Source organism: Telmatherina bonti (genome assembly GCF_933228915.1).
Source record: "Telmatherina bonti genome assembly, chromosome: 11".
Taxonomy (NCBI): Eukaryota; Metazoa; Chordata; class Actinopteri; order Atheriniformes; family Telmatherinidae; genus Telmatherina; species Telmatherina bonti.
This window is the reverse complement of record NC_136629.1, coordinates 36,190,388-36,214,491: the sequence shown is the minus strand read 5'-3', so window position 1 is coordinate 36,214,491 and position 24,104 is coordinate 36,190,388. Positions and strand designations below refer to the sequence as shown.

At 42.7% G+C, this 24,104-nt stretch overlaps 1 protein-coding gene across 1 annotated transcript in view; it reads left to right on the top strand.

Annotated features, from left to right (window-relative positions):
• ehbp1 (EH domain binding protein 1) overlaps positions 1 to 24,104 on the top strand; it is a 201,048-nt gene that overhangs the window by 102,428 nt on the left and 74,516 nt on the right. The window contains exons 13-15 of the mRNA XM_079249296.1: positions 3,099 to 3,878; positions 8,549 to 8,593; positions 8,798 to 8,944. Coding sequence (XP_079105422.1) covers positions 3,099 to 3,878; positions 8,549 to 8,593; positions 8,798 to 8,944 — 972 coding nt within the window. The remainder of the gene's footprint in view (positions 1 to 3,098; positions 3,879 to 8,548; positions 8,594 to 8,797; positions 8,945 to 24,104) is intronic.

Genomic DNA, 24,104 nt, shown 5'->3' with positions numbered 1-24,104 from the left:
TTCTGAAGAGCTGAATTGAAGCTCGGTGGGCGGTTCCAACCATCGCCATCTTGGCAGAGACATGAGGGTTGTCTCGCCCAGAAAATATAAATATGGGCAAAGAGCTAAGAGGGGGGCTGTGAGCATCATGGTGGATGATTGACATCGAGCAAACTCCGAGCTTTCTGTAGCTAAGAGCTAACCGAGCTAAACCGGAGATAACAGAAGGTAACCCGCTAACGGAGGTAAGTGGGCTAAAGCTAAGTCACGTTGTTAACTGGCTAAAAACCGCGGTTGTTCTACGTTCTTCTGACTCGAAGCGGTAGATCGGGTACCTGTCAATCAAAAAGACACGCTTCTAAATATGCCGAACTTTGAGATTAAATTACTTTTAAATGGGCGAGTTAGAAAAAAATTCAGTCCCCCCACAGTTGTCATGAAGGTAAACCTGACCTATTAAACCTAAAATGGATTTTTGAACCAGGCTGTAAACATGTTTATTTCTGCTGTGAAGTTGGTCTTTTTAACATGGAAGTCTATGGGGATTCGCTCTGTTTTGGAGCCCCTAGTGGATGAAGGGGGAACTGCAGTTTTATACACTTCCGCATCGGCTTCACTTTTAAGCGCTGGAGGTTGCTGCTTGGGATGATGGCAATCCAGCTATTGTCATGTTTAAGAAACCAGTTTGTACGTTTTAGTGGAAGAATCCATCAGAAGATGCTACACTGTGGTCATACTCAGGTAGGGTGTGATGGTTAAACCGCCACATGTTGGCACTGAGGAGGTCCAAAGTAAAATATCTCCGACACCAGGGTTCCTTATTCAGCTCAGCTGCATCAAGTTAAATGGATCCGACCGCCTATCAAGTTCTGCATTATGGCTCTCTAAATAGAGTCAGGTGTGTTGGAGCAGGATACATAAAAAATCTACTGGATTGCAGCTCTCGTAGGACTGGGATAAGCGATCCTTCCCCAATGCAACCAGCAGCCTGAACAGGGCAGGATGGATCCATGTTCTCATGATGTTTCCAGCAGATTCTGCTCCAACCACGTGAATGCGGAGCTAAAATTGAGACTCAACACACGAGCAACAGTTGTCGTCCTCCTGTTGTTCAGTTGTGGTGAGTCTGTGTGAATTCTGGCTTCAGTTTCCTGTTTGCAGCTGACAGGAGTCTTCTGCTGCTGTATCCCAGATGCATCAATACTGGAGCTTTTACTATTTCCTTTCTATTAACTCCAACCGGTCTGACTTCATCATTTTGGTCCAGACAGCTGCTGCTCGTTGGATGTTTTCTTTACTTCCTCATAAACCAGAGAGAAAATCGTGTATAAATCCCAGTAGATCAGCAGTTGCTGACATACTCAGACCAGCTCGTCTGGCTTCAACACGCAGCTCCTTAAACCTCCTTTCTTCCTCAGTCTGATGTTCACTGTGAACTTCATCGGGTTGTCTTCGTCCTGTCGACATGACTGAATGCACCGAGTTGCTGCCTTGTGATTGGCTGATTAACTAATGGAGTAATTAATGCTGCTCGTGTGTGAACACATTGAGCAGTTTCTCACAGACGCTGTAGTGTCTATTTAATTTAATTCAATTCAGCTTTATTTGTACAGCGCCACTTCACAACAATGTTGTCACAGCACGCTTTGCAGACACATCACTTCAAGCCAATTCATAAATATCCTATAATGGAAACCAACTGATTACATCGAGTCATGACTTGGATCCAATCCTCCATCCTGAGCTGCACGAGGCGACAGTGGGAAGGAAAAAACTCCCCTTTAACAGGAAGAAAACCTCCGGCAGAACCCGGCTCAGGGAGAGCAGCCATCTGCCTCGACTGGTTGGGGTGGAGAGGACAGGAAAGACAGATCAACATGTACAACTGCACTTATTCAGGAAGACCTGCGGAAAAAAGGAGAAGTAAGTTAGAGACGGTTATATTGGCATATATTTATACATTAATATATTAGAGAAATAGAGCGAGGTACGTCTCAGTGCATCAGGTAACATCCCCATTGCTACATAAGTAATGGTTGGCTAGACTACCCATAACTATAAGAGCAATGAGCATAACCTGGATAGTTGGGTCCCGTACATGCAGACTCCAACTCAGGAGATCATCTAATGTTTCCTGTTGCTGCTTAACTTGCAAAGTGATTTGGAGGAATTAAATACCAGTTTGTCATTTTTAATACATTAATTTTCTGCTTTTGGGGTTACTTGTTGGTGTTGCATTGAACAGCCTCTGCCAAGCAATTTCAAACATGTTGGTGCAGTTTTGTTTTTTTTTAATCATTTCTAGTCTCTTCATCTGAAGCTTCGCGGTGGGTCATTTACTCATTTATCACCTTTTTCCTACCTTAAACACAGAGTTATGTGTTTCTATTAAGTTCATGGTGTGTTAATGTGTTTGGATGAGGAGACTTGAAGCAGGATTAAGAACAGTCGGCTCTTTAAAAACATTTCTGAGACGTTTGAAGAAAGATCAAGAATTAGGATCTGGTCGCCGTAGAGCGGCTGAGAGATTGATAGTCTGGGGAGGCAGTGAAACAAACGGCTGCTGCAACAGGTTGGAATTAGATCAACACTATCAAGCAGACCAGATACAAGCTGTGATACCTGTGAGATGGATGAGGAGGCTGCATGTGTGTGTGCTCCGTTAATCTATTTATTTACCCGTCATTTTGCAGTGATAATGGTTTTCATCCCTTCTCTCTCTGTCGCCGTCTATCTCGTGATGGGGGATTGGGTTTTTTCGTGTGTCGCTTGATAATCACACCTGTATTTTCTCATCAGAGTCTAATCAGACCAATTACACGCGTGGTGGAGAGGGTGGGTATGTTGATGCAGGGCCACGATAAGGACACACACTCACACACACTTTGGGATTAAGCTCTCTGTCTTGGGATATCTGCGTTTCTTATCAAGGACAATCATCCCTGACATGACCCGTCAGCGGCCGTGGCAGAGGTGTCGCACAGAGTACACGCCTAGATCATGCAATGCAACAAACCCAACTTGCAGACTGCTCAGATCTTCGCCTCCTCGATTCTACCTTTAGTTTATTTGTTGCATAAGAAGTGTGTTAATGTTTACTCGTCTCTTTGCTTCTGCAGGCGTATGACGGCTTTGCTAGCCTGGGGATCTCTCGCCTCCTGGAGCCGTCAGACATGGTGCTGCTGGCCATTCCCGACAAGCTGACGGTGATGACCTACCTCTACCAGATCCGGGCTCATTTCTCAGGCGAGGAGCTCAACGTGGTCCAGATAGAGGCCAACAGCAGTCGCAGCACCTACAAAGTGGGCGACTTCGAAACCGACACAAACGCCTCCATCGGCCAGGACAAGTTCTACGCCGAGCTGAACGATGTGCAGCACCATCAGGCCGACGTTACATCTGGCGGAGACGAAGCCAACGACGCCAAAGCCGCTGCTGAGAATACGATGGAGTCCCAGTCTGGAGCAGATTTTACCGGCTCGGTGACAGCAGAGCCTTTGCAATCTGCACCTCCCGTTCCATCACCACGCACAGTATTAGCCGCTGCTGCGACAAACTCAACCCACATGGCGCCGCCGGGCTCGGAGGACAGGGGGAACCTGCTCAAAGCCAAAACTTTGGACCTCAGCGATTTACCACAGAGAGAGGAGAAAGAGACGGAGAAGGAACGACTACAGAAGAGGGGGGAGGATAGAGGAGAGGACTGTGTTGAACCAGGGTCCCCGACCCCAAGAGGAACCTCCTCTTCCTACTCGCCACCTCACCAGAAACTGGGCTTCTCCTTTAACAGAGATGCTGACCTCATGAGGAAGAAGAGGGCCAGCCTGCGGCATTCGGAGTCAGAGCCCAGCTCGGACATCAAACCTTCGACAGTCAACCACACAGACGTCACAAAAATAGTAAATACACCTTTTTAAACACACATTAAGCTTCTTTACAACTACAAGGGCTGTAAGTAGGGCTGCACGATTCTGCATAAAATGAGAATCACAATTTTTTTTGCTTAGAATTGAGATCACGGATTTTTTCCAATATAAAAATTTATTGCACGTATTACCGACACATCAACTTTGCAACAGCTGACACTGAACATAAAAACAATAAATGTCTCTCTTGTCTTCTCGTACACGGACAACCTTTGAATAATTTTAATCATGACATTCTTTAACAATATTTTTCTGTGCACAAGGTGATGAGAGGTATGTTTCTTAAAATATAAACAGGAGGGTTGGACATGAAGCTAGAAATTTCACACTCAGTCCTCTGATAAAATCTTATATTCTGACTAACAATGGAGGACAACAGTGATTTATGCAATGTGGGTCTGAAGTTATTCAAAATGTACTTTTTTAAAGCAATAGCCTATTTTAATGGCAAAATATTGAAAAAAAACCCAAAACAAAACAAAAGAGTTTATTCATAGTACTAAACATATTTAGGGTGGTTTTGACTAACCTTTTGTTTCTTCCACAACATTATTCCTCTCTCCTACAACGTCCATAACATTACACACATTTGCCAATTATTCAAATTAGGCGATGATGTCATTCAGCGACTTTTAGAACAGCCAATAGCTACTTTCTTTACTTTGGACGAGCAAAGAGACCCAAAAGAGACACTTTGGCAGAGTTACTTAGTTTTGTTGTAATTTGTTTGTTTTCTGTAGTTTTCTTACTTTTTTTTTTTTTTTTTTTTTTTTAGTCAAAGTAAAACATGAACATATGTTGGCAAAAACTTAACTTTTAATCTACTTACTGGACAGACAGTTTAAACTGGACATTAACAATCTAAATGGACCAAACAGAGACAACAGAAATGATGTTAGTTTACATCCCACTCTGTAAGCCAGCGTGGGATCAGCAGTGGATTGGCACATGCACTATTCATTGTGACTGTGCATGTGGACTTGTGCAGGTGTTCTCTCTGCTCCTCTGACCGGCTGGGAGTGCTTTATGATGGGGAGCGGCTCCTACTGCTCGTTCCTGACAGTCACTGATAAACAAGATGTGCTTCAAGTCAGTCGCCAAAACACCAGAAACGTCTCCAGTAAAAGTCGCTAGATTTGTCGCTTTTAACAAAAAAAAGTCGCCACGGGGGTTTGGAACGTCGCCAGATTTAGCGAGAAAGTCGGCAAGTTTTTTCCTACCAGCCAATATCTGTGTCACCTGGTATAAGGATCCGCCGTTGTCATTTGTTGAGGGAGAAAGAGGGAGAGCTTGTTTTGATGCAGGTGATGTCCCAGTTTGAAATGCGGCAAATTCCGGTTTTTTAATCGTCATCATTTGAAAATGAGATCGTATACAAGTATGAATTGAGATCGCAATTTTTTAATGATTAATTGTGCAGCTCTAGTTGTAAGTATGACTTTGTTTCAAAAGAAAGCAGAGACATGTGAGATTACAGGTGTGAAATATTAACGATTAGCTCCTTACAAAAGGTTGGACATTTAAACCCAGTTCATCCAGGAAAGAGGAAAGTAACGTCTGATGAGGGACGCTGCAGGAGTAGAAGGTAAAACAGTGAACCTGAGCAGTTTTAAAAGGTTTAACACCGGTAAATATCTCAGGAAGCCATCAGCTCATGCTGATAATAAACACAACTATCAATCATCAGTCAGGAGAATCCAGGGACGTCACCTTGGAAACGCCACGAGGATCCAGAAAGACGTAAGCTAGCTCACGGGTTTCACTTTTTGGCTGAAATGCGCATCGTTCTGGTGTTTTTGTTGCATTTCTGGATCATTCCTCGGAGGTTTGATGCCAGAGGCTGAGTAGAGTCTTTCAGCTGAGTTTCTCCCTCTTCACGTCCCAAAGATCGCCTGTTCTGCACGTCTCCCTGAACGAGGTCTCTCGCTCTGGACCTTCTGTGTTTTGTAGACTTATTCTCGCCTCTTAAGTCGGGTATTAAGATTCTGACAGCGTTTAGCTGCAGGTATCTGCTTGGCCCCTAAATGGATTGCTCATGTTTTTATCCGGGCTTTGATTGATACTTTCACAGCGACGTCAGTCATAAGACAGAGGAAGCGGCGAACTTTCATTCCCTCCTGGCGCTCGCTAAGCTTCAAATCCCAACCTCGTTGATACCAAAGCAGCGATGTCCGTACGGGAATTCTCCAATCCTGCATGAGATGTTGTCGTTACCCGTCTGGTTGCAGAGAACCAGACACATCCAGGCCGAGGCTCCTTAACATGTGGCGACTACAGAAAGAGAACCCCCCCCCCTCCCACCGCTTTGACATTTCATTATATTTTTCATTATATTTGTCATCCCTGCAGTTGATGACAGTCGGCGCCGTGACTGCTCAGGCGTGGCGATGCTTTGCACGGAGCAGACATCATCTCGTCTCACACGCTGACACACACCTGTATGAATGTGTGCACCCGCTCACACACACACACACACACACGCCCAACGCAGCGCTGCCGGTGTGTTTGTTAACCCCAGATTACCGCTCCTTGTTTACAAGTCGAAAGGTCACAAGGTTGGCAGAGGAGGGGGGGTTACGACAAGCATGACACCCTATTTTTGATCCTCTGTGATGTAGTTGGAGGGATGTAGTCTCACCTGCTTCCAGAGCAGAATGAAATGGTTGGAAAGATAAACATTCTGTCTGAGCCTCATGCAAACGCTTACTCCACCCGATTCGCTCTCCTCCTGGAGATAAAATCCTGAACTACCGAGTGTTTTTGGTCTCTTTTTAAAGGCTGTAATGCCGTCCAGACGTCTGGAGCCAACCAGAGCTGAGAACCCAGCCAGCCCTCTTACCTGAGCAGCAGGTCTTACTCCTCCTTCTGCTCCCTTGTTAACAACACAAGGCTGAAATATGAGTGTTGTTCCAGAGCAGGGGTGTCCAAGTCCGGTCCTGGAGATCTACCATCCTGCTGTTTTTAGGTGCAACCCTTCTCCAACACACCTGAATTATATAAGTGTCTCGTCAGCAGGCCTCTGTAGAGCTGGAAGACAGGCAGGAGAGGAATTCAGCTTTGACTCAGCTGTGCTGGACAGGGGTTGCATCTAAAGGTTGCAGGATGGTAGATCTCTAGGACTGGACTTGGGCACCCCTGTTCTAGAACATACATGTCAAACTCTGGCCCTGAGATGATTTCAAACATGTGTCACGTCTGGCCCATAGATCCATTACCCCTAATACCACAAATCCCACAATGCTGTCTTGGCGAGCTAGACTCCGAACCGGAACCCCCCCCTCCTCGACATGCACACGTCATCACTATGACAACGCCGTGAGGGGCTTTTAGAACCAAGTTGCGCTTGTGGGAGAATCAGATGCAGCGAGGAAACCTGGCTCATGTTTTGTGCTGCCAAGTCATGAGAGGGCAGACCTCTACCGCCATGTTGTCTTCTGCACAGTTTGCTGAAAAAGTCGATCTACTCAGCGCTGAATTTACCCGACAATCTGCCAACTTTGAAGCCAAAAAATGTAGATTTGAACTTTTAGCGACCAGTTTATGGTTGATGTGAAAAGCGCACCAACCAACCTCCAAATGGAGCTTATTGAGCTACAGTGTAATGACACGCCCAAGTCAGACTCTGTCGGTGCTGCGTAATTTCCACCTTACCTCCCCGACACGCTGCCCCGACTCCGAGCCCAAACTGCAAATATGCTCTCTATGTTCAGCAGCACATATCTGTGTGAGCTACTGTTTTATTTAATGAAGATGAACAAAACACAGGAGTCTCACTGATGAACACCTTCATTCAGTCCTGAGGATTTCCTCAGCTCAGAGCCTGACTCCACAAATTGATGCACTTGCAGGTAAAAAGCAAGTATCTGGAATGGACCCATGTGCATCATCAGAGTCAATGGAAGTAAACTAAACTGGATAAATATGATTTTATTTACTTAAATGTGGAGTATGTAAGATTTTCAATATTTTCAAAGTAAATGAACTAATAAAATAACTACAATCATAATTAGAAAGTTTTTTAAACATGTAGGTTCCAGTCTGTTCATATTTGATGCGTTATTAAATTACAAGTTTAATTAATGACAAATGACAAAAAGCACTTTTTTTACTGGTAGGCAAACATTTAAGAAGGGTCTTTGTCATTAATTAAACTTGTAATTTAATAACACATCAAATATGGACAGACTGGAACCTACATGTTTAAAAAAAAACTATCTAATTATAATTGTAGTTATTTTTTAAGTTAATTTATTTTGAAAATATTGAAAATCTTACATACTCCACCTTTAAGGCATGGTCTGTTCAAATGTGATGAAAAGATTTAGAGGCCTGATATTTATTTCAGCTTTTTTTTTTTTAAATCTGTTCTGGGTTCAGTGTTTAAGCAAAAAATAGGCCTAACTATTATTTAATATATGCAAATGTTTAATCGGGACTGTATCTAAAAGATAATAAAAACACGAATAATAGCCGTCACTTTCTGAATAAAAAAAAAAAGAGTTTGGCCCTCGACTTTGCTCCTCTTTTTAATTTTGGCCCTCTGTGAATATGCGTTTGACACCCCTGATCTAGAAGCTGCTCCTGGGAGTCTTTAAAATCTGTAAGTTTCTCCTGTAATTATGTCGCTTCTTCTTTTTCCAAAGGAGCCGTCATCACCTGCAGCTGCATCAAGTCCTCCGGCTGAGAAGGTGAGTTGGTATTTTAGAAGAGCTGGACTCAAATGTAATGCAATGAAAAATAATTCTTCCACTTACAAATATTTGTACGTTTCATCACAAACCGGAGGGAAAGTAGAATATGAAGTAGAACTATTGCATGTGAAAATTTCCAGACTCTGTCCCTGTTATTGCTACAGTTTAAATGTCTGATCACACTTATTTCCTCTTACGCAGAAGGCTCTTTCTCGTCAGGAGGAGTTGAAGGAGAGAGCCAGACTCCTCCTGGAGCAGGCACGCCGAGACGCCGCCATGAAAGCCGGCAGCAAGAACGTTCCCACCTCGGCCGTCGCTGCACCAAACAGGGCTGCGGGCATCTGCGATGTGAGTCAAAACCCTGCTGCGTTTGAAACTATTTACTGGGTTCCCTAAAAAGTCTTAAAGTCTTGACTTCACTCATCTGCATTTACAGCAAGAAAAGTCTTTAAATGAAACAGTTTTAGTCTTTTTATGTGGTTGGTTTGAAATAAAGGTTGTATTTATTTATTAATATTTATTTTATTACATTAAAATATGTCGGGGAAACGTCCGAACTGCAAAGTGGCGGCGGCGGCGAACTAATTTCCAACTATCGTTGACGTTGAGAAATTTAGAGGAACTTTTAACTCAACCAAAACAAGAAGTCTACACTCACACATGAAAGAAGCTGCCTGACGGTCGGGCTGGGCGATATGACGATAGAAAATGTCTGTCGTTTCATATGAGCCTCTATCATTTACGATAAGCTGCTTTACTGCAGTATTTTACATAAAGATGCGCTTTACTTAATGCACGCTGCAATATCTAAACAAACATGGAGGAAGGCACGTTTCAGAGCAGAATAATTCACTAATACTCACTCCCTGCTGAACTCTGCCCCCCCCACCAACTTACCTCATAGCACCCCACATCTCATCACACCACCCCCACACTGACTGAATACTATGCACTGAATTTTATTTCACTGTTTACTTAGTTAACCTGCTGCTCATATTATTATTTATACTATGTAATATCCAGTTCCACTAGTGTTAAGGTATAAGACCCGTACAGACCATCTGTAGTTATGTTAATAGCTTCTGCAACACTGGATGTAAATTTATAACCCATCTGTATTTAATGCTCATAATATTCCAATCAGTTTACTGTGACAATCACTTTATGCCACAGCTGTAAAATACTTGTACATACTGTAGATAATATATACTTTGCACTTGTTGCTTATTGCGCTCTGGTTGGATGCCAACTGTGTTTTGTTGCATTGTACTTGTACATGTGTCATGACAGTATAGTTGAATCTAATCTAATCTAATTTAAATATGACCAGCCAAACGCAAACTGATGAGTTTGTTCCTAAAAGAGGGAAATTTCTGTCTGGATGCGGTTTGGACATAAAAGACCTACGTGGAACCGACAGCAGACCAACTAACAGTCCCCACAACGGACTCCGGCACAACTAACTCATTTTATCACCTGCGCAGGAATCAGGATAAAGAATACAGAATAAAGAATAGAGTCAACCAGCAAAAGCAGCAAAAGCAGCGTCAAGTAGAGGCGAAAGCTAGTAATACACTCCAGACCAAACGCTGCAGCAGGTATTTACCTGTGGAACGTCATACGACCATAGTTCCCCCAGGTGGAAGGAGATCACTGCTGCTGTTGCCTAGCAACATCTGATACATAACTGATGACTGACACAACATTACACAGTTTATATGATTATGTATATCCTTATGGGGATATAAGGTTAGCTACATTAGCTGTATGTAAAAAATAATAATATTACACAGCTGGACACAAAGAATCATTTTATGAAGATGAAGGTCATATTTGGGGTTGAGGGATGCCGTCAAGCTGAAGAAGGAGTCCTATCGAGCCTTCTTGGCCTGTGGGACTCTGGAGGCAGCTGATGGGTACCGGCGGGCTAAGCGGCATGCGGCTTCGGCTGTTGCCGAGGCAAAAACTCGGGCATGGGAGGAGTTTGGCGAGGCCATGGAGAAAGACTTCCGGACGGCTTCGAGGAGATTCTGGTTCACCATCCGGCGGCTCAGGGGGGGGAAGCAGTGCTCCATCAATACTGTGTACAGTGGAGGTGGGGAGCTGCTGACCTCAACTCGGGACGTTGTGGGTCGGTGGAGGGAATACTTCGAAGACCTCCTCAATCCTGCCAGCACGTCTTCCCATGAGGGAGCAGAGCTGGTGGACTCAGGGGTGGACTCTCCTATCTCTGGGGCTGAAGTCGCTGAGGTGGTCAAAAAGCTCCTTGGCGGCAAGGCCCCGGGGGTGGATGAGATCCGCCCGGAGTTCCTTAAGGCTCTGGATGCTGTGGGGCTGTCCTGGCTGACACGCCTCTGCAGCATCGCGTGGACATCAGGGGCAGTACCGCTGGATTGGCAGACTGGGGTGGTGGTCCCCCTTTTTAAGAAGGGGGACCGGAGGGTGTGTTCCAATTACAGGGGAATCACACTCCTCAGCCTCCCTGGGAAGGTCTATTCAGGGGTCCTGGAGAGGAGGGTCCACCAGATAGTCGAATCCCGGATTGAGGAAGAGCAGTGTGGTTTTCGTCCTGGTCACGGAACAGTGGACCAGCTCTATACCCTCTTTGGGGTCCTGGAGGGGGCATGGGAGTTTTCCCAACCAGTCTACATGTGTTTTGTGGACCTGGAGAAGGCATTCGACCGTGTCCCCCGGAGGCTCCTGTGGGGGGTACTCCGGGAGTATGGGGTACCGGACCCCCTTGTAAGGGCTGTCCGGTCCCTGTACGACAGGTGTCAGAGCTTGGTCCGCATTGCTGGTAGTAAGTCGGATTTGTTTCCGGTGAGGGTTGGACTCCGCCAAGGCTGCCCTTTATCACCGATTCTGTTCATAACTTATATGGACAGAATTTCTAGGCGCAGCCGAGGGGTTGAGGGGATCCGACTTGGTGGCCTCAGGATTGGGTCCCTGCTTTTTGCGGATGACGTGGTCCTGTTGGCTTCATCTGGTCGTGATCTCCAGCTCTCGCTTGAGCGATTCGCGGCCGAGTGTGAAGCGGCTGGAATGAGAATCAGCACCTCCAAATCTGAGACCATGGTCCTCAGCCGGAATAGGGTGGATTGCCCTCTCCGGGTCGGGAGTCAGGTCCTGCCTCAAGTGGAGGAGTTTAAATATCTCGGGGTCTTGTTTACGAGTGAGGGAAGGATGGAGCGTGAGATCGACAGACGGATCGGTGCGGCGTCTGCAGTAATGCGGACTCTGCGCCGGTCTGTCGTGGTGAAGAAGGAGCTGAGCCAGAAGGCGAAGCTCTCCATTTACCAGTCGATCTACGTTCCTACCCTCACCTATGGTCATGAGCTGTGGGTCGTGACCGAAAGAACCAGATCTCGTATACAGGCGGCTGAAATGGGTTTCCTCTGCAGGGTGGCCGGGCTCTCCCTTAGAGATAGGGTGAGGAGCTCAGTCATCCTGGAGGAGATCAGAGTAGAGCCGCTGCTCCTTCGCATCGAGAGGAACCAGTTGAGGTGGCTCGGGCATCTGGTCAGGATGCCTCCTGGACGCCTCCCTGGTGAGGTGTTCCAGGCACGTCCCTTTGGGAGGAGACCCCGGGGAAGACCCAGGACACGCTGGAGGGATTACATCTCTCGGCTGGCCTGGGAACGCCTCGGGATCCCCCCGCAGAGTTGGCAAATGTGGCTGGGGAGAGGGAAGTCTGGGCTTCCCTGCTTAGGCTGCTGCCCCCGCGACCCGACTCCGGATAAGCGGCAGAAGATGGATGGATGGATGGATGGAGGTCATATTTGGAGTAAACAGTAATTTTATTCAGATGTTATTTCCTCTTTTTTTTTTTTTTTTTTTTTTTTAATATAACCATTTATTTAAGAACATTTTTTAATAACAAAAACATTGAGAGGTCAAAGGACGACAATCAATAATACATACAGTCGTTGCAGCTCTTATACATTATGGGATACTGCCACAGTTTGTAAATTCCTGCCTGTTATTTCCTCTTTAATGACAAGATTACATCTTTACATCAAACGCTTCAGGCCTCCAGGGTTGCCATGTCTGCTTATTCTAAGCAAAATCCACTCCTAAGTTTGTACAGGCCTGCCTGAACCAAAGTTTCCCCCTTCTTCTTTTTTTATTTATCTTTTATGCTTGATTTAGACGCAGCTTCACCTCAGTGTTCAGAAATAAATGGCGGTGTGTCCTCCAGCCTCTGTGTTTGCTGCTCGCTCCACTTCTAACCCCGTGGAAAAGCCTGTCTGAACTGTCTCATCCTCTGCAAGGCCGCTTTATGAAGCAGCTTTGAGAAGGAGAGAAGACTTTTCCTTATTAACTTCTGCTGAAACTCTCTTATGGGCTGCTGAACACAACCTGAACATGTCAGGAGGAACAACTCAAACGTGGATGGACTCTGCTCTCTCTCTCTCTCTCTCTCTCTCTCTCTCTCTCTCTCTCTCTCTCTCTCTCTCCACTCACCGTAAATATAACTCTCCCTCTCCTCAGACTCTCCCTTTGGTCATCTTGACTCTGCACAATTTTTATGACATTCCCAACTACATTTTCTGCCCCCCGCACTTTCCCCCGGCGCACCCAGCAAACGCTGTACACAAACACCTGTCAGCAGAAGTACCTTCCCTGTAAAGGGGAGTTAAGAGCCGCTGTGCTGAGCCGAACTAGACTAGAGAAGACACGAGTCAGCTCTGAACTGAGCACGCTCCACCGCACACGTGTCCTGGGAGGGAAAGGCCACGCTGATGAACCAAGAGTTACCCTGCGAAAGCACCGCGGCTACATCTTCAGTCACGTTTACAAATATATGAGAGAAAGTAAAGAGCCGTGCGTTTACATGGGAGTTTTGATTCCTGTTTAATTCAGAATAAAAGTTAATTCCGCTTTAAACTGATTAAAAACGACCATGTAAACACTTAATTCCTAATGCAAATTTCTATTCAGAATTAAATTTAATTCCGATGTAAGAGTCTGGTTTATTCCTATTTTAATCCCAAACTATTTAATTCCTCTGTCATGTAAACCTTTATTCCGCTCTTAAGTTAACTCCGGTTGTTCTGAGCATGCTCGTTACCTTGTCCTGTCCCGATGACGCGCGTTGTTTTACCTCCCGTGTTCGGTGGTCTATCTTCTCCTGCTCAGTTGCTGCAGAAAGTGAAGTAGTATGCTGGTGTTGAGCTGCTACTTCACATTTATAATAAAAATAGTGGTGAAACTGGTACTTATTATGTAGTTTTTACAAGTTACGACTGAAAAGACAAGAAGCATGGAGCCAACTTTGTTTATTTCCGGTAGACGTCATACGTCACATGCTCCCTCTGTCCAATCAGAACCCTTCCCAACCCGCCGCTCTAAAGAGGAATTAAGTGAGGACATGTTTCATGTAAACATTCATTCGGAATTATTATTTTCATGTAAAGTCGTAGGAGAATGTTAAATCCGAATTATTTAATTCCAAATTAAAACACATGTACCTACTGAATGAAATAGTTCAGGTTTGGCTGATTTTAGACATCAAGTCAAGGATCTGCAGGAGCAACCTGCTCGACAGACTGACAGGATTTGTTTCCCGCTTTATGAAACAGCAAAGTGTTTCAGCGACGCAGCGGGAAGCTTCATGTTCCAAACTAACGCGTCGGAATCGTCCTGAGGTTCCGAAAAAGACGTCTATCTGTTACATAACGGTTAAATTACGGCTACGAAGAAAAGCAATCATCTAAAGAGATGCTAAAACTGTATGAAACACATTATTGAAAACAGGAGGGATAGTCGGGAACCAGCGTCTTCCAGGAGGAAATGTGGCCAGAAAAACTCTTGACTGATGGATATCGGAGATCACATTAACGTCATGTGGAATCTAATTATAATAAAAACAACAGTAAAACTTGCGGTTGTGTTTAAAAATGAAAGGAAGGACATCCCCACGGCCGCATGGCATCCAGGATTGGGATTAACCAGGTGAAGAAGAGGAAAAAAATCTGGTCTTGTGAATCGTGACGACAAGCGATTGGACGGTAAAATGAAATAAATACCTTTTGGTAATGAAATATCTGAAAGGCAGCAGCCGTGTGTCCCTGCGCTTGCTGCTTCAACGCTTAAAGAGAAATATGCCCTTGAATTAGATGTGTGTTTTCTCTCTCTTTTTTATTTATTTATTTTAAAGATGTGTGTGTTTGTGTGTGTGTGTGTGTTTGCGTGCCAGCTCGCAGGAATAACCGTTTCGGAATAATCTGAGGAAATAAACGAGGACCTTCCAAGGACTGGTGGACATTAAAAGTGTTCAGAGGAAGAAAGCAAATTAAAAGAGGTTTTCAAAGCTGTCGCGGCGCCGATATATTTCCTCGGCGAGGAAAAGAAAGGTCCTCGTCTGTCCCTTGTTGTGTGGCAAGATGGCTGACTTCACTCAGATTAGCGCCTTAAAGTAGCCAGACCCCCCCCCCTTCAAGTCTTTCTCTCTCCTCCTGATTTCCTCACTCATTTCCAAGGACAATTGGTTAATATCTCCCCCCTCTCACACACACTCACACACACCCTGTGCATAAGGAATGAAAACAGGGAAGGGTGAGAAGGAGATATTGAATTGTTTACACTTTTTTTAATCGAAAACATTGATCAAAGGAATACGACTGGCCTCGAGGCCAATGTGCTGATAATTGTTAGTGATTCAGATTAGATTACTTGATGTCTTGTTTTGATTAGCATGAGTGTGTGTGTGTGTGTGTGTGTGTGTGTCCCTGTTATCAGCTGGAGAGGCACAAGCCTTTCCCATTTAACTCTCCATCTGTCTAAGTAGGTGCTTTGCGGTTTAGCATGCATAAGGTATCATTTAATTCAATTAAAGTCAGCTTCTAGGCGTAGGGGAGAAGACGGGAACACATCAGCTGTTTTAGGGGTGTAAAGCTTTTGGAAGCTGATAAACGACCTAGTCTGTGTCATGTAAGACGTTTATATTTTTATTAAATATGATTTTTTTTTTGTTGCACAAGTGAGGATTTTTAAGGTTTATGACTGTCGTGTTTTACTACAGTTTAATTAGTGAAAATAAATGAAAAGGAAATGTGCAGCTGAAGTTTATTACTTACAGTTGTGCTCATATTTATTCATTAAAGAAGGAAAAAAAAACAGATGCCTGTAAAATAAGCTGAAATTGACTAAATTAATAATAAATAAAAATTTTATGAACATCATTAAATTTTACTCTTAATTCTGGTTCAATAGAAATAAGATAAGACAAATAAGATAATTTATTACATATTCCATCAGTCATAAAGTAATATTTAGTTGAACAATCCTTTAATGTTTCCGCTCCAGTCAGATGTTTTCTGTTCCTCTCAGTCAGACTTCTGCACCTGTTGACAGGTATTTTGTCCCACTGTTCAACAGAAAAGTCTCTAATTTGTCCAGGACCAATTTGTTTGGGGTTTTTTTTTCTTTCTTCAACTCAATTAAATGAAAAAACAGTGTCTTATATTACTAAATTATATTTTTGCAAATTTTTAGTTATTGTTCCTTTTTAAGTCTCCAGTTATTTGAGTGACTGTTGTAAATTCAGCCTTTTCTGTAATGACAGGGGATGAATACATATGAACACAACTGTATGTGTGTGCGCGCGCGCATGTGTGTGTGTGTGTGTGTGTGTGTGTGTGTGTGTGTGTGTGTGTGTGTGTGTGTGTGTGTGTTGGCCTGTTCTCCTGACCTATGCTCTCCCTCCTGCCAGTCCTAATTGTAGCCCACAGTGACTGGTTCTTTCATCTAAGGTCACAGGTTCAGTCGTTTCTCCTCCTCTTTCTCCCCAATCTGTCTCCTCAGTCACTTTCTCTCATTCTCTTCCACTTTCATGTCAGTTTCTCATCATTTTCCTCAGCATCTTCTCCTCCACATCCCGTTTTCTTTTCCCTCCCTGTCGTCTCGCTACCCAACCTGCCTGTTTTTGGAGCCCGTCGCCGCCTCTCTGTTGTGCAGATGCGTTGTAAAGCTGTAACATATCCTAAATATCCAGGTTAAGCGCATCGTTCCGAGCCAGTTTTTGGTCTTTCATTCCGTCTTATTATTTTACTAGAGGAGTATGTGTGTTTGTGTGTGTCTGTTTGCATCAGGTCTGCTCATCCATTAGCAGATGAGAACAGTAATTTCACAGCGGCCTGGCCAGGCTAATTATTAGGATCCACACTAGGTTTGGGATGAGTGTGTGCGTGCGTGAGGACACACAAGAATGTGCTGCTGTGTGTATTCCAAGTGAAGGGATGTGTGTACTTCATGTACAAGTATGTAGCACCTCTGCTCGTTTTTTTTTTTTTTTATTCTGAGAGGGGTGTGTGTGTGTGTGTGTACGCTTGCGGTATGCGAACGAAAACACGCAAATGCCTCGGTGTTTTCCAGGTAAGAGAGTTCCCCTGCTCACTGACTCGTTGTGATTCCTATAATTGGGTCCCGTTTGATTTTTGCCGACCAGCTTCCCAGGCACCTCCTCCCCCCTTCTCCTCCTCCGCCGCTCCTCCTCCTCTTCAGCAGAGCAGAGGACTCCTGTGTCTCTGCTGTTGTGACCTGTAGGTGTTGTCATCCACTCCCATTTACAGTCTGTCCACTTGACTGCCATCTTTCTTTCTTTCTTTCTTTCCCGCCTTTCTGTATTTTATTCCCGATTTTTCTCATCACTGCTGACCAAAACGGAGTCCTCTGGCTGAACCCCGGCATACCAAAGAGAAACGCATCGCACATGAGTTATTTCTTGTGTACTTCAGCCAAGCAACTATGAAAAAGAAATGTCTTCACATGTCAGAGGCACATCCCAACAGGTTGTGGTTACCTGGCCATTCGCCCTGATTTCCAAACAATGAACTGGAAAGGTGAACTTATGCAGGTATCTGATGCTGCACCTGCAACACCCCTGATCTACACTGTGAGGTTTATTTGTGAAACTGCAGAATACAAACTAAATTATCAACTTAATCTCCTGAATATCTCAAGTATAAATGTGTAAAACAGTGTTCTTAACCTAAAAATATTAAAGTTAAACTGGACAAGAATTACTGACATCTAGTGGTAAAAATAGGCATTATATCCCCAGCACTGTTGTGAATGGATGGTGGCTGTCAGGGGCCAAAATTCTCCCAAACATAAATGCATTTTCATCTGCGAGTCCATCCAGTGGCATCAGATGTTGTATTTTTTTGGCATCTTCTACAGCGTTACGTGTCTCAAACGGTGCTGTAGTGTGTATGAAACAAAGTTTAAAACGCAGAGTTGTTTGTCCATTCAGAGACACCGTAGTAAAAATAGTAGCACAAATATGACAATGTCCATGTATGTATACCCACAGCAAGTAAAAATGTCAGATTGAGAATATAAATAAGTTATTTTAATAGTTATTTTAGTAAAATACGGTTTTAAATTACATTTAATAGTTTTGATTTTGTCGCATCAGCTTGGTCTAATTAACTTTGTTTACCCTGAAAACTTCATGATAATCTAAATCATTTCCTCAACTCTGTAAGATTCAAGTTCTTTCAAATTAAAAATGAGATTTTGACATTTTAACTTCAGTCGCTTTTCCTGAATGCACAGAATGTTTTAAAACGGCACCTTCTAACATGCTTTCATTTACAAAACAGGAATATAACACTGTAGCATGAAGTTATTTCACAAAGTGCATGTCATTCAGCAATCATGTTTCACTCGGACAACTTATATGCTAATTAGGTGTGGGAAAATATAATTTTAAAAAAATCAATATTGGGATGTTTTGCTTCAGCATTTTTAAAATCTTATTTTATTTTTATTTTTTTTGTTAAATCTTTTTTTTTCAAAATAAATAAAGATAATCTATTAAAAATTTTTTGTCATTTTTATTGTTTTTATTATTTATTCTTTTTTCTTGTCTTCTTCAGCAATATAGCAGCAGAATGATGGTCTGGCTACTGTGTTGTTTTTCCTAATTGAAATCAAGAAAAATGACAAGCAAAAAAAAAGTTTTGTACTTTTTTTGTGTTTGTTTGTAATCAACAACAATCATCAATATCGAAGAATTGTGAGAGTTGCAATTTAACTTGAATCGGCACCCAAAAAAATCGGAATTGTATCGAATTGGAACAAAAGCACATCGTCACAGCCCTAATTCCCCGTACCGTCCTTAATACTCATGGCGCCATCTTTACCATTCATGAAGAAGAAAACATCTTAACAACATTGTTTTAATGTTAACACAACATAAGCAATAAAACACACAGCTAAACCTTACAAGGCACCAATCAGAAAAGGTTCAATGAACATGGATTTTCAATTAACCTTGTTGATTTTGCATAACTTGAACCTTTTAAGTGTGGCTGTCAAGTTGAACAAACTTGAAATAAACTTGGTTCAAGTCTCTTGATTTAGAGTTAAATCAACACAAGCAAAGTGTTTTTTCATCTGTTTAAGAATACAACAGGCGTGTCTGTTTTTTTTCCAACAGGCGACTTGCCAGAATCACAAACCCCCAGCCAATCCCATTTTCCGTTTTCCAAATTTATATTTGGGCGTGGAAGGCTAAGGCGGATTTTAGGTGCAGCCTAATCCATTTCATCATGTTTCTTTTTTTGTTTTCAGGTTTTTGTTTAATGAAAATGCCAAACGACATTTTGTCAATGAAGTAGAAGATTTATCAGAAGAAAAAAAAAACGTAATCTGATTTTTTTAGTCCAGTTTTTCCCAAACTGGGGATCCAGGTCGCCATCTTAAAAAAACACATAGAGATAAACAACAAAGTTATTACTCATGTCACATAAATTTGACGTTGGTATTATCGTAGCAAGGGAAGCAGATTTTGGGTATTTTGGTGCGTGATGTTATCTTGACGGTCATGGTGCAGAAGGCTTGTGAACCACAGAGTGAGTCCATTCTAACTTCTCATGTCCCAACTTCTCATAGATCTATGATCTTCTCAGCCCTTATCCGAATCTTTACTTTCTTGATGCGTATTCTCGGTTTCCATTCTGCATGTCAGATGTCGATGGTTTTTACCTCCTCCAACCCCTTCCTCCTACCAACGTCACTCTTCACAACAATCACCTTTTTTTTTTTTATTTCTTTTTTTCACATTTTTTATTTCTTCAGGTCGTTTACTTCATTTAAATTTCCTCCTCATTCAGCTGCAGTTTGTTCAGACACCGGCACCACAGCGACACCAAACACACGACCAGTTAGTTGCTACGTTTACATGGGAGTTTTAACTCCTGTTTCATTCCGAATAAAAGTTAATTCCGCTTTAAACTGATGAAAAACGACCATGTAAACACTATTCTGAACTAAACTTAATTCCGATGTAAGTGTCTGGTTTATTTGCATTTTAATCCCGAACTATTTAATTCCTCTGTCATATAAACCTTAATTCTGCTCTAAGTTAACTCCAGTTTTTCTGAGCATGCTCGTTACCTTGTCCTGTCCCGATGACGCGCCTTGTTTTACCTCCTGTGTTCGGTGGTCTATCTTTCTTCTCCTGCTCAGTTGCTGCAGAAAGTGAAGTAGTATGCTGGTGTTTATCTGATACTTCACATTTATAATAAAAATAGCAGCGAAACTGGTACTTAATATGTAGTTTTTACAAGTTACGACTGAAAAGGCAAGAAGCAGGGAGCCAACTTTGTTTATTTCCGGTATACGTCATACGTCACGTGTACCCTCTGTCCAATCAGAGCCCTTCCCAACCCTTAATTCCTTCTAAAGAGGAATTAAGTGAAGATGTGTTTCATGTAAACATTCATTCGGAATTATTATTTTCATGTAAACTCGTAGGAGAATACATAAATTCTGAATTATTAAGTCCGAATTGTTAATTCCAAATTAAAAAACGTCATGTAACCGTAGCTAATGACCCATCATGGAACGGTGTTCATGCGAAACGTCGATGTTGCTCCAAAGACAAATAAAAAAACTTTTTGCTCCACTCATTACCTGTAAAAACTGACCTGTAAGTTTTATTTGACACCAAACAGATGAATTTGAGTTTTGGAACTGACCATCATGGTGAACTTGTCATGCAAACATCCCATCTAACATCATTTGAAAACTTTGTAATTACAAATGTTGCATTTGAACTGCTTATAAATCCAACGTGCCACCAGAAAAGATCTGTATGTGTATGTAAGAGAATATGGCCTTATAGTTTCTGCTTCTTCATCCTGTAACCTCCTCCTCCTCCTCCCTAGTCGTCTCTGCTTTTCAACTTTCCTCACCAGCAGATTTACTTCAGGTCTCATTTGAATGAGGCTGCCGTCCCTTTCTTCTCCCAGTTTTCTTTATTTTTTTCTTCTTTTTCCATCCCTCCCCTCCTTTCGCTCTCCCTCTCTCTTCTTTTTGAAGAATTTGCCCCTAATGAAACTAAATAGTTTAGTGGGGAATTTCTTTGGACTGTGTGTGTGTGTGCTGGTGTTGGAGTGTGAGGGTTCGTGTCGTGGCTGAATTGGTTGGAGTGGAGATCAAAGGCAGCCTCTAAACTGAGTGTGTGTGTGTGTGTGTGTGTGTGTGTGTGTGTGTTTTAACGAGCAGGAGAAAGACAGCTCTCTGAATTGCATCACAAGAGCTGATCAGACCATCAGAGAAGAAAGCTGTAACTCGCCAACACTTTCATACCTCTTCAGAGCTCATGCAGCTCTCCGTCACTTAATTTGTTCGCATTTGACCGAGTGAAAGTGTCAGATGGTTTTTACATCCACTCTGTTGCAAAGCCTTCTTCAAATTCCTTTTTCCCTCAAGTTAGAACCAGTAAAATGCAACAAAAAAAACCCTTAAATGACAGAATATTTAACATTTCTTGCATATAAAGTGAGTGTTGGGACTTAAAACAAATCTCAAACTTTAAAAGGATTGTGCGTCTCCTACAGTACGATACCGATGGACCTTTTGGGAAAAGATACTGTCAGAAATTTCACTCAGAAGTCAGGATAACACTGCTTTATTCACGTTGAACAAGAAAACAATATTATTATCATGTTTTCTGTTATGTTGCACAGCGGTTTGATGTTCAAAGGAGACACTTTAGAAATGCTGCAGCGGTAGATAACCAAAGTGGTCCAGTTAGAAAATTTAGTTTTTTACTGAAAATGTCATGATGTGTGACGTTAGAAAAAGATTGAAGGCCCGTTTATGATTAATACTCAATGCAGAAGACAGTTTTGTCTGTCTCCTGCATCGGATACGTGCATTGTTTGGTCCGTTTTTTAAGGGGCTTACCTATCTGTCACCTGGCGCAATACCAGCAGAAATCACAGGGGCAGTGTTGAGTAGCCGACACACAAGCGGTTAAAGGAACGAACCAGAGAAGAAGACGACGACCCAGAAACTACTGGATTAAAAAGTACCGAAAGAAGATGCAGAAAAAGTTAACAACAGCAACAAACTTTGTGGTTTTATGCTTCCACTGGTGTTTTGCATAGTTGTTAACAACTTTATAGCAGTTCATTACAGCTGATGTGGACTCTGAACCCAACACTGCCTACTCAACTGAGTTCATTACCATGAGAGTGTGAAAGTAGTGACATATGACAATGTTTGAAATGGACTTAAGGGAGTAGAAATGGGCCTTTAAACCCATCAGGTTGTTTTCTAACAAACCAAAAACAACATCTCGGACTGGACGAGTCTCATTTGGCAAGGACAAGATTTAGTTTATGGCAGAAAGGCTGATGAAAGAGGAGTTGTTTGGAAGGGTTGTCAAGAGAAGGCTACTCTTTTCTTTAAAGACAGAGGAGTAACTTGGCTCAAATTAAACGCCTGTGAAGTTTGGCACAGCGACTCATGAATGTGAGTCGGTGTGTCGGAGAAAGACTGAAAACTTTCGACCGTCGTTTGACGGAACCAAGTGGTCCTGGTCTACTCCTCAGCCTGAACGCTGTGGAGGAGCCTCAAGCTCTACGTTGACAAATGACTTCAAACAACAAAGTGGTACCGAGTGGGCCAGAGAAGTCCTCCACAACAACATGGGACTGAAAATGTCTCATACCAAATTTATATTGACGTTTTTCTGGTTGAATGAAAGATTTTATGTAGGTTTTTTTTATAAACTAATGTTGGTTTTTCTTCAATAAACAATGACGGTGTAATTATGTCGTATATTCATCTGATTATCTACAGCTGGGGTAGGTAATGTAGCTCAGATACATTTTTTTTACACCTCGTCCTGATAGTAATCTATACATTCTGTAATCATGAAATATAGTTAAAAATCTGTAAAAACTCTGACCAATCCAAAAGTTCGGACTGAAATAGAGTTGTTCATTTCTTATATTTCGTAAGCTTTTTCTCCCGGCTCCCCTCCTCCCCCTCCAGCAGCACATACCTGATAGCCACACCCTGCATATAAACAGCGTGTTAGGATGAAAATACAAAGTAGTGAAGAAGAAACTCGGAAGGCAAACATGGCTGAGAAAATGCAGGAAGGATTTCCCGACCCGGCTCGGTTTATTTGCCTCTTCCCGCTAAACAGCAGAGAAAGAGAAAATTGTTGGTGGAAAAAGCTGCGAATAAAACAGCCTCGGATCACCCAAGGATCAGAACCAGAGGGGGAGGGGCCAAAGCAGAGGGAGGGGCCAAGATAGGGGAGGAGCCACTTTCACATATTGCTAGCTCCCTACCCCAGCTTTAAGACCCGGAAAAGACTTGATTATCTTCTTATAATGTTCTTTTATCTAAAAGGGATCTTTCTATTTCACGTGACGGTATCAATACTGTTATATCTGCAATCCATAACTTTATCTGATCATTTCCTGGGAAGCAGAGAGGCAGGAGAGGGAAAAATGATGGTACTAAAGAAGTCCATTACTGCTGAACGGAGTTTTATTTTCTGTAAAAAGGGGCGGACATGAGGTCAGCTCATGTTCTCAATCTCTTTCTTTCCCTCTCCTCCTCTTCCTCCCTTCAGCTCTTTCTGTCCCTCTCCCCAGTAATTATCCCATCTGTTTAAAGGGCAGAACTTTCCCATCTTACTCGTCTGTCAGACTGACGAGCTCCTCTGACTTTTGTGTGCTTGTGTGTGTGTGTGTGTGTGTGTGTGTGTGTGTGTGTGTTCCACTCTACCTGTTTGACCTGTCTTGCTGTAAAAGTGCCATTTGTTAGGAAGCAACACACACACTCCATGTGTGATAAACTTAACATGTCACACACAAATGTAGACGTTAAAAAACACTGCATGGCTTTATTCTTTTATCTGTTTCATACGTGTAGCATTTATTACAAACAGGCTTTATTTTATGTCTTTAGCGTGTTAATGCCCATCATGCTGCTGGCAGCTTCACAAGCATCATTTAAAGATGGAAATATATAAATACACACACAAAAGTGAATAAATATAATGTTTGAAGAGCACATAATAAAAATTACTCGTTAAAATATTATTATAAAATTGTCATAAATTGTAGAGGTGTGACGATATGCTTTTGTCCCAATTCGATTCGATTTTCAGTTCTTTGATATTGATGATTTTTATTGATTTAAAAACAAAATAAATGTATAAAACTTTTTCTTTTTTTTTTTACTAATT